Here is an 11,441-nt window from a genome sequence, read left to right on the forward strand (position 1 = left end):
CTCTTCTATGTGATGCTAGTTTAGATGATCGACCTTGTGCCACTACTAGCTCATTTGTGACTTGTAACACCGTAACTTGCATTGTAACCTCTAATGTGAATGCTTGTGAATCATGTGGGGCTAATGTGAAGAACTATGTATGGATAAGCTGTCTTCGTTGTTTATATGTCTGTTATATATCCTGTATTGTGCTATTGTACTCGTCATATACAACATGTATAAATACCGCCAAGATACAAAAAAAAAAATTCGAAATCCTAGCAGGTGGCGCACTAGTGGACCATCCGTGGCGCACTACCACTAAGTAGCGGTGGCGCACTGCTGCCGATCCGATGGCGCACTGCCTCGTGATCCTCTCCGAGACTAGCGGTGGCGCACAAGGATAAGTAGCGGTGGCGCACGTCCCGGAGAGAGGCGCGTGGCGCACGTACTCACGCGAGCGGTGGCGCACCTACTAGCCGGACCGATGGCGCACGCAAAAGCGTTGCGGTGGCGCACCTCTTCTACACGGTGGTGGCGCACCGCCTCGACCAACGGTGGCGCACCACTTTGGAGTAGTAGTGGCGCACCTGGAGGGCATGTCAATGGCGCACCGGGCGGTGCGCCACGAGTATCTAGGCTAGTAGTGGCGCACCCCTAGTGCGCCACTACTATGTGTTAGCAGTGGCGTGATAACAGTGGCGCACCACTAGTGCGCCACTGATGGCTATATGTGGTGCGCCACTGAAAGCCTTTTTTCTAGTAGTGTCTGGAATCATCCTATATTAGAGTTCATCTACTTTTAAATCTTTTTCATTCAGTTCTTACGGTCTACTTACATTTTAACAATTAATTCAAACCGAGATTTCTTACTGTAAGTATACTATTTTTTTTAGGGTTGCAAGTATACTATTTGTGTACAGACTAGATATAGATGAGTCAACGAGACACCGTCCCCGATTTAAATAAAACTTTGTGAGCGACACTCATCAAAATTTTGGACCGTAAGAGGCATCTTCAGCTTAGAATGTCACCTCAACTCGTGACGCCAGTGTTGATGCCGTCGCCACGCTATGTATAAATTGAGTTCAGACAAAAAAAAAGACGTAATCCAATTCATCTTACTGCTATCCATGATCATCCGATTAGCTCGTGGTGGATTCCTATTCATGTGTTAGTCAAGAACGTAATTTACTCCCACGGGCAGTCATTTTCAAAAATACCTTTTCTTACCTTTGGATGACGATTCCTCAACGCAACTTTTAGACCGTAATTTTTCATGGTAATTTTTCTATGCTCGCGACAACACTTTTTTTACATTTCGTTCCTCAATCTCCCGACAGCCATTCCTCCACTGAACTTTTCAACCATACATTTCCGACTGTAATTATAATTCCATACTTTTTCGAGGGTATGTAATTTTACGACCATAATTCGTCATCACTTGGCAACAGTATTCCTCCAACACACCTTTTTAGCCATAATTTTTCGGCGGTAGTTACCCTTCGTCTGCGTCACTATTTAACTTCCCCTTTTTATGTCTCGATGATAAGTCTTCGACACAACATTTCGGTCGTGTTTTCCCCGATGGTGGTTGCCCTAGGTAATTGTTCGCCGGTGGTTATTTCATCGGCAAGAAATCGCCCGTGGTACTTTCACATTCTTTGATAATTTTTTGACATAATTTTTCAGCTGTAATTTTTCGCCGATATCTCTTCGACGGTGAGTACTTCTCCTACCGTAATTAGTGAGCTTCTAGATTATTTGGCAGAAATTTTTCCACACTTTTCCAGCTGTAACTTCCTTAGGTAACTATCTTTCGGTAATTTTCGAGCGTGACTAATCAGTAATACAATTTATTTTTCTATTTTTTGTTCTTTCACAATAACTCTACTATCCACCACCTTTTTTATTTCGAAAAAATACTATTAATGTCCTGCTCTCTTCTGCTGTAACTTTAGACAATAATACTATTGTACGCATCATGTAATCTCCAACAGTACTATTAACCGATTAGAGCAATTCCAATAGTGCTGCCGGGTGCTGGCTATAAGGCCAGCTATAGTCAGCTTATAGCTAACTTGTACAATAGTTGGCTTTAAGGATTGATAACTTTATGTGTAAAAAGCCCACCACACATACTCACAAAGTGCTTAGGAAGCACGTGCAATAGGCTGCTCTTGCGTGGAGCCCATCTCTTCTCTCTCCACCTCTATCATCTGCTTACATAAACAATCTTATTTTAATTCTTATAGCCCGCTGAGTCAGCCTTATTGTACTTGCTCTTAGACATATGTATTGTTCCCTCACGGGCGCGGCGTGACGCCGCGCCGCATCTTCCTAGTGTTCTTCATATCGCAATAGCTTCCGTCACTTGTAACAACTTCGTCCGATCCGCATTTCCGCGGCGGAATCAGACGTGTGAACAAAACCTTGTCCTATTCCACGATCTTCCACAACGAGCCGCCGATCCTTCGAACACGTCTGCACGCCCCACTTTGACCCAGCACCAAGTTCAGAGGGCAGAAGACGCCCGTTGGGATGATTCTCAGTTTCTCACGGACCAACCATGCTGAGTTCTGACCATACCGTGCTGAGGACTGAGGGCTCCAACAGTCATCATATGTTGTCATTCGAATTTCCACGAAACCAATTTCTTGAATGATCCAGAGTTTCAAACATACTGCTCAATGTGACATTCCCACTTTGATATATACTGTGCTATTTCTAAAATAACCTTTTCAGTAGAATTCAGGGTGCATTGGTGACATGATTGGATCTCCAACAATTCCACGCAAGCCAATCGTGTAATTCCGAGCAGGTAGCATTCTTCGGAGCCTCACTGACAGAATTTCTTCTGGCCAAAACCCCGAGTCTTTGACCATACAAAATTGTTGAGATGATAAAAGAGCACTGCTATTCCTTAACCAAAACTTCGCTTCTTCAAAGTTCAGGGAAAAACTCGGCTTCTACTGTACATCCGTTCGATCCTGTAGGCCTTGTTTGGTACTAGCGTTTTAGTGGGGATTAGTGGGGATAATACTCTAGAGTATTGGGTGGATCACTGCTGTCACTTAATCCCCACAAAACCCCATCCTCAATCCACTAGGTAGGGGTAGAGTATTGGGGATTGAAAAAATTACACTAAAATTTGGGGAAAAAGTAGGAATAAGTGGGAATAAGTGGGGATTAAACTCTCTAATACTCTAACACCAAACATGCATTGGGGATAACTGTGGATTTAAAATTTGGAACGAATTATCCCCGCTAATCTCCACTAAAACTCTAGTACCAAACAAGCCCGTAAACGGAAGATAGACCACGGCTTCCGCACCTTGAGGCGTCAGCACAGCAGGACATGCAGCGAGGCGTTCTTGGTGGCCGCACACACGGGGCACGTGTCCACGCTGGCGTCGCACGCGCGGCACAGGCTCAGGTGACGGCACGGCAACACCAGCACGCACGCCCCACCCTGACCGCAGGCCCTGCACGCCGCCGCCGATGCAATCGACGCCGCGTCGTCGGCGCTGGGGGTCTCGAATGCGGGGGTCTCGAAGCAGCACGATTGCACGTCCTCGGCGTCGCCCTCCCCGGCGGCGCAACGGGATTGGAGGAGCTGGTCGAGGGTGGCGCGGAGCCCGGCGGCGACGGCCTCGTGGCTCTGCGCGACGCCTATCCAGGCTTGCCCCTCCGCGCCGATCTGGCGCAGCCTCTCCTCCATCTCCGCGTTGCGGCAGCGCGCGACCTCCAGCGTAGCCTCGGCAGCCCGCAGCCGCACCGCCGCGGCACGCTCGGCCGCCGCCACCAGCGCCCGGACGTGCCGCCGCCACGCCTCGTCCAAGCTCGCGCGCATCCGCCCGGTCTGCACACATCCATCAAAACCGTCCAGAATCAAGCACCAGAACTCGATCGATTCCGGTCACGGAGAAGGTGATCGTACATACCTCGACTCGCACGAGCGCGTCGATCTCCATTCCCTGGTTGTACAGGACGCCCTGGGACAATCCGTCGGCATGGCCAATGCCAATCATCCCGCTGGTTGACGCGACTCCGGAACCCATCGACCTGCTCGCCATATCGCCGACGGGCACAAACCCCTGCGCCGCCGCAGCCGTTCTAACGCCGCGCGGTTGCTGGTCCATCAAACCAGGCGCCGCCGCCGCCACCACGCGCGCCCGCTTCCTCGGCACGAAAGCGTAGTTGTGGTTGTTGTTGTTGCAGGTGAGATCGCTTCTGGGGACGTTGCTCGGCATCGCGTTGCCAATCCCGGCCATCGCCGGCGCGCACCCGCCGCGCTCGTCCAGGAACAGAGAGGCACCCGTCGCCCCGTCCTCCATAGCCCTGCAAGACGCATAGGATTGAGACATCGCCCTCGTCAACAGAGACCGAGATACAGAAGTCCGAAGGCGCGCAGACCTATAGGAGTGGAGGTGGTGGTGGAAGGCACGGGAGACATGCTGCGCCTGCACGGCCATGGCCAGGGACACGATAGGCGAGAGAAGAGATGATGCGAGGGGCAGGGAGAGTGGGGAGGCAGGTTTTGTACGTGTGCACGACCAGGCGGTTGGGCAGAAGCTATAACCTTTGTTCAACGGGCTGAATCTCGAAGCAATAATATAAATGATAAAATCGTACTAGTTGCTCCGTCAATAAGTGTACAAGTTTTATTTAAGTCAAATATTTTTAAATTCAACAAATATTTTACATAAAAATAGCAACACACGGGACATCAAATTCCTATATAATTAAACTACATGTCAAGAAAAATCTAGCAACAATAATTTAATATTATAAATACTGCTATTTTCTATAGGAAGTTGGTCAGAGTTAATAAAGTTCGATTTAAGTCATATTTAAACGCACACTTCTTTGTGGATGGATGGAGGCGGACGGGCTAATCCCATGTTGCGGTAGGGCTAGCCCCAAACGTTGCGGCAACTTCACCAATGGTTCATGGTGGATCTGGTGTGTGGCTCCATGACGACGCTCTCGGCGAGGCGTCCAGACCGTGGTAGCAACTTTCGCAGCGCCATCTTCTAGCCGGCGACGTTGGCGGCGCGATGCGGTCTCTCGGCGGTGGACTTGCCTGGCCTGGATATGTCGATTTAAAATATGGGTCTCATATTTCCGCGTGGTCATCTGCCACGTGAACATTGAGAGAAGTCCAATTTACCCCCCTAAATTTGCCTCAAAGTTCAGCTTACAACCCTCAACTTTACTTTAGTTCAACTTTCAACCCTGAATTCTGAAAATGGTTCAGAATCACCCCTCGCATTATATAAAGCTGGTTGTTCATGTAACGTGTATGTTCTATGTTGATGAGTTGGCACAGTATATAGGAAGAAAACCCGCTAACTGGCGAGAAAACCCGGTTGAAAACAAGTAGAAAACGGTAGAAGGTCCAATTCCGAACAGTTTATAGAATTCAGGGTTGAAAATTAAACCAAAGTAAAATTGAGGGTTGTAATCTGAACCTTGAGACGAGTTTAGGGGGGTAAATTGGACTTCTCTCGTGAACATTATGCTAAAAAAATATTCTAACAAGTGAACGTGACACGTGGCTTATCCTTGTTTGTTTGGGAAAAATAAAATGTGAGGAAAAGTTGTCCAAGAGTTCACACCGGATTAGTAAAATATGGAAAAAAACTTAAAATGGGGCCACCAATATCATATGACCACAACTTAGCAAGGGGTCTAGAAAGTGAGAAAGGAAGATTTTTGCTAGGGGTTAATGGAGATGGTAATTGAAAGAGGGAGGTGACCCCCAGCTTTGCCGCGCAATGCCGCCGTATTTCGCCTTCTCCCGCCATCTCGCACCTAAATTCCCGTATTATCGATTTTCGTCGCGTCCTGGCATGTCCCCGAGATTACTGTCAATTCGAGCGTTCCTTCGGAACCTGCCTCAGGGTGACATATGCTGGCCACAATACAAACCCCATCCAACCATTAAAATGTCGCTTTTATTTTTAATTTTATTTTCAACGGGTCTGGATTAAAAGTAAGTATGCAACCTAGGAAAAAGCGCACCTACCGCCGAGCGTTCGCTCATCAGCGCCTCGCAGTTCCTGCTCAAATCAATCTGCCTGCCTGCGCAATGCTCGTGAATGAGCATGCAGATCGCGCCGGCTACCGACTACCGTGCGCGGTCCAGCGACATGTCGATCCCTCGGCCCACGCATTAGCAGCAGCAAACGCGTAGTGCGTGACGACCCTGCTGGCCAGTTGCAGTCGCCGACTCCCAGTAGCTGCGGCCGATCTGCTCAGATCATGGATGACTAGACTAGATGTATAGATCTACCACGTACTACTGCCAAGAATAGTTCATACAATATCGCAGGCAATAATTAATGATCGGATGTGACGATCGACGGCAGACTGAAGCACATGTATCGTCGGCCAAATCACTCGCACCGTCTACGGCTTCAAATAGTGCGGGCACCAAGCATCCATTGCAGGGTCACAAGCCTCTAGCACGGTGCACAGTACGTTGATGGCCTGGTTCCCTTTTGGGGTGCATCGTGCACTGTCGCATACGTACGTTCAGAAAGTTCAGTATACACGTAGGTATGGCCTGTAAGACTGTAATCATGATGATGCATGGAAATTCAACGTAGCCGGAGAAACACAAAATAAGAAAGTCAGTGATGGCACTGATAAACTGATAATGCCATACGTAATTCAGCGATGGAAGTGCAGCCATTATGGGCCACGGAACAGTATACAGTTCTATACAGTTGTACTGTGGTAACTTGAGCGTGTCATATGGGCCATGGTCTCAGTGATCATGTCTAAAGTGTAGCAGGAGACACAGCCCACACGTCCTCCTCCTCACTCCGCGGCCCACCCATGACCATTTTGGTAGGATTTTCCATCTGTACAGAGCCAGAGAGGCCATGCTGCCAAATCCTTGCACTGCATCACCGGCCAATGTCTCGTACAGTAAATTATTGCAATCGATGCCCATCCACCGATGTTTTGTTCGATTTCTCTCACCTTCTTGCCTGATGCACGCATGGCAGCACGTAGTCCTGCGTCCCCTGTCGTTTGGTGGAAGCAGTGAAGACGTAGATACTTTCACTCTTCTGTTGGGTGCAGCAGAGCAGGGGCCAAGGATTGTGGGGGAACATACTGCAGTCGGAGGAGCAGATCGCCAGGCGACATGCAGGTGCTAGACTGCTAGCTGCATGCGCGATCCGTATGCAACGGGTAGTAAATTGTGGGGAGCAGCCGAGCAGGGACGGCAGTAGCAGCAAGAACCGGTGTCCATTGCGCGGAAGAGGTCGGTAGGGGCGTGCGTCACACATCATTTTTTTTGGGAGCTGCTTCCGCACCGGTGTCTCCATATGACTGCTCCGATAGATGATTTGAATTAAAAATTCAGAAAAAACATATATATTCAAATAAGTTTTCGAATTTAAAGTTTGGACCAACACACGGCCATCAAATTCGAATATGTTTTCGAATATGAAGTTTGGGCCAACATACGCCACCGAATCGCCGTCTACTCTGGCTGTAAAAAACAACTTCGGCTTCCAGACCAAATGATCAGATGAACGGCAGGAGAAATGAACAGCGGAGCGGACGGCGTTTGCTGAAAAAGATGTATAATTTTGGGATGTGTGGCTGTCAGGCGGCTTCCACGCCCAAAAAATTTCGTCTCGCGAGACGCCAGCGCGTCTGATTTGTGCCCTTCATAAAGGGGCCGACATGGGGTTTCGACGCTTCTATTGGACTCAAAAAACACCGACGCTTTTTGAGCGTGCCGGTGTGAGCCTATTTTTACTGCCGACCCCTAAAACTCTTGGGACCGCTATGAAGCGCACCGGTGGAGATGCTCTAAAGGCCGAATGGCGGGAAACATAAACAAACGGTAGCCCGCTTGATTTGTTGCTACACGAGTTGGCAGTACCATCTAGTATTGAATTTTTTCTTGAACAAAGTGCAGCGGATTTAATAAGAGCAATGCAATATACGGAGTGCCGAAGCATTTTAATGTTTTAAAGAAAACGAAACAAAATTATAGAGGTAGTCAATGACGTATGCTCACTAGTAGAAAAAGTTTCATCCGCCCCCATTAGTCCCCAAAATATAGGAACCGCGACTAAAGGGGTCTTTAGTCGCGGTTCGGGAGGCGAACCACGACTAAAGACCTTGACCCAGCGCGCTCGGTGGCCAGCTGGCGGACGGGAGGAGCTTTAGTCGCGGTTGACCAGGCCAACCGCGACTAAAGGTCCTCAGGCCTGGCCCGAAGGCCTTTAGTCGCGGTTGGCCAGACCAACTGGGACTAAAGGCCCATCCCTATAAAAGGCAGCTCAGCTCACTTCACTTAGCCATTTGGTGCCACTTCTCTTCACAATCTTCACAAGGGGTGGTGGGTTTGCTTTTGGTTCCTCTTATGCACACAAGGTGTTCGATGAAATACCCGAGAGCATAAAACAAACATGATATGAATTGTCCGAGCCACACTTGAGCTTTCTCATTTATTTTTCCTCCTCGATCGCGGTTAGCAATCTTTCATGTGTCATTGATAAAATATGCATGTGTGTAGTTCATTGTTTAATTTCTATTATTTCTAGCTAGTTAGTTTAACAAATGCATGCTGATGGTTAATTATATACTTTATATAATAATAATGCAGATGAATCAGCAATGGATGTATGGCAACCGACTCTCCAGCGAGTTCACTACGGGTTTGAAAGATTTCCTCGTAGTGGCTAATGCGAACAAGCATGGGAGTTTTGTTATCTGTCCATGTGTTGGCTGTAAGAATCAGAAGGGTTACTCTTCCTCAAGAGAAGTTCACCTGCATCTTCTTCGGCACGGTTTCATGCCAAGCTATAATTGTTGGACCAAGCATCGAGAAAGAGGGGTTATAATGGAAGAAGATGAAGAAGGGGATGATATCATCGATGACAACTATCCTGATCATTTCGGTGATACTTTCATGGAGGATGCTGAAGGTGGGGAAGGTGAAGGGGAAGGTGAAGGGGAAGGTGAAGGGAAGGTGAAGAAGAGGCACGTGATGAACCCGCTGATGATCTTGGTCGGACCATTGCTGATGCACGGAGAGGCTGCGAAACTGAAAAGGAGAGGAAGAATTTGGATCACATGTTAGAGGATCACAAAAAGTCGCTTTACCCCGGATGCAATAATGGTCTGAACAAGCTGGGCTGCACACTGGATTTGCTGAAATGGAAGGCACAGGAAGGTCTATTTGACTCGGGATTTGAAAATTTACTGAAAATGATGAAGAATATGTTTCCAAAGAATAACGAGTTGCCCGCCAGTACGTACGAAGCAAAGAAGGTTGTCTGCCCTCTAGGTTTAGAGGTTCTGAAGATACATGCATGCATTAAGGATCTGCATCCTCTACCGCGGTGAATACGAGAATTTGAATGAATGCCCGATATGCACCGCATTGCGTTATAAGATCGAGGCGATGACCCTGGTGACGATGTTGATGGCGAGAAACCCAGGAAGAGGGTTCCCGCCAAGGTGATGTGGTATGCTCCTATAATACCACGGTTGAAACGTCTGTTCAGGAACAAAGAGCATGTCAAGTTGTTGCGATGGCACAAAAAGGACCGTAAGTCGGACGGGGAGTTGAGACACCCCGCAGATGGAACGCAATGGAGAAAGATCGATAGAGAGTTCAAAGATTTTGCGAGTCGACGCAAGGAACATAAGATTTGGTCTAAGTACGGATGACATGAATCCTTTTGGCGAGCGAGCTCCAGCCATAGCACTCGGCCCGTGACTCTATGCATCTACAACCTTCCTCCTTGGTTGTGCATGAAGCGGAAGTTCATTATGATGTCAATGCTCATCCAAGGTCCGAAGCAACCCGGCAACGACATCGATGTGTACCCAAGTCCATTAGTTGATGAACTTTTATAGTTGTGGGGCAGACCTGGTGTACGTGTGTGGGATGAGCACAAAGAAGAGGAATTTGACCTCCGAGCGTTGCTTTTCGTAACCATCAACGATTGGCCTGCTCTTAGTAACCTTTTAGAACAGACAAATAAGGGATACAATGCATGCACGCACTGCTTACATGAGACTGAAAGTGTGTATTTGCCAAATTGTAAGAAGAACGTGTACCTGGGGCATCGTCGATTTCTTCACCGCCAGGGAGATATGGGAACTTGAATATGGACCCTCCTTTAAGGTCCCTTTGTTCCGGTGCAAATGGTTCAAGCTAACAGGAGGTGGGGTAAAGGTGGACCAGCAATACGGAATGACAATGGTGGATTTCAACAATCTTGGTTACCTTGACGAACCATTCGTCCTAGCCAAAGATGTCGCTCAGGTTTTCTATGTAAAGGACATGAGTAGCAAACCGAGGAAATGGAAAGATAAGAAAACGATCAGTACATCATGCGATGATCCAAAGCGCCACATTGTTCTTTCAGGGAAAAGAAACATCGTGGGAGTGGAGGACAAGACAGACATGTCAGAAGATTATAATATGTTTGGTGAAATTCCGCCCTTCAAAGTGAACACTGACCCAAGCATTAAGTTAAATGATGAGGATGCTCCATGGATACGGCACAATCGTAAGCAAACAGGGACACGAGGGAAGAAATGATGTGTAATAATTTATTGTACCAAACTTTGTTGAATGGATCATGTGAATTATATTATCCGTGATGTGTTTGGTGTCCATTTTCGATTGATTCGATTGATTCGAGATACCACAGATGATACATGAAATTTGGAGTGATTTAGTCATACTCCTGCCTAGGCGTATAATATGCATACTCGTAGTCTTCATAGTCGCCGCCGTTGTACTGGTAGTCGTCGCCTTCTAAGTTGCTGCCATCGTCGTCGCTGTTGTCGTCGCTGTCGTCGGGCGGCGCTCGTGGCTCGAACTGAGGGTAGCGCAGGCGGGGGATATCGTCGGCCGTGATGTAGTCCATGACGCTCTGCAGAGTCCGGCCGTACCACCACAGCCGACGGCCGGCCTCGTGGAAGTTCCCAGGAGGCAGACCGTCCTCCTCATACCCGGCGAGCGCCCTCTCACGCCGATTGATGAAGAAGGCGTCCCAAGTATGCTGGTTATCGGGATGCCAGCGGGGATTCATCCGCTGCTCCGGCGTGAGGTCGAGGTAGTAGTGGTTCGTGATGGCCGCCCGGCGCGTAGTATCCTGAGGGACGGGAGGGACCGGCACGCCTCCGGCGCTTAGGCTCCAGCCGGCGGGGACGCGGTAGCCCGGTGGGCAAGGGTAGTTCGAGGCGCAAAGCTCCTCCACCTGCTGGTAGGTTAGAGTGGGTACGGTGGAAGCCATGAGAGAGTGATGAGATATTGTAGAGATGTGATAATGCTGGCCAAGCCGGGTTACATATATGTAGTGAGAAATGGCGGGAAAATGGGAGCGGGAAGACTGGAGGCGGGAACAAAATGGCGGGAAGAAAGAGGCGGGAAGACAGGGAAGAAATGGCGGGAAGAAGGGGAATCCAGA

At 48.6% G+C, this 11,441-nt stretch overlaps 1 protein-coding gene across 1 annotated transcript; it reads right to left on the minus strand.

Annotated features, from left to right (window-relative positions):
* Nucleotides 1–3,322: 3,322 nt before the first annotated feature.
* On the minus strand, nucleotides 3,323–4,454 carry LOC124672147 (probable BOI-related E3 ubiquitin-protein ligase 3). The gene is made up of 3 exons (XM_047208421.1): nucleotides 4,396–4,454; nucleotides 3,924–4,320; nucleotides 3,323–3,841 (listed from the first exon to the last, which is right to left on the minus strand). The coding sequence occupies exons 1-3, from the start codon at nucleotides 4,452–4,454 to the stop codon at nucleotides 3,323–3,325; spliced, it is 975 nt and encodes a 324-aa protein (XP_047064377.1).
* Nucleotides 4,455–11,441: the final 6,987 nt, after the last annotated feature.

Source organism: Lolium rigidum, chromosome 7 (genome assembly GCF_022539505.1).
Source record: "Lolium rigidum isolate FL_2022 chromosome 7, APGP_CSIRO_Lrig_0.1, whole genome shotgun sequence".
NCBI classification, from domain to species: Eukaryota; Viridiplantae; Streptophyta; class Magnoliopsida; order Poales; family Poaceae; genus Lolium; species Lolium rigidum.

Bases quoted from the DNA above. Each gene is read 5' to 3' on its own strand.
- LOC124672147 (XM_047208421.1), bottom strand. From the start codon at position 4,454: ATGGCCGTGCAGGCGCAGCATGTCTCCCGTGCCTTCCACCACCACCTC. The intron at 4,321-4,395 runs GTCTGCGCGCCT...TGCGTCTTGCAG, and splicing joins CACCACCTCCACTCCTATAG to GGCTATGGAGGACGGGGCGA. The intron at 3,842-3,923 runs GTATGTACGATC...GGATGTGTGCAG, and splicing joins ACGCGCTCGTGCGAGTCGAG to ACCGGGCGGATGCGCGCGAG.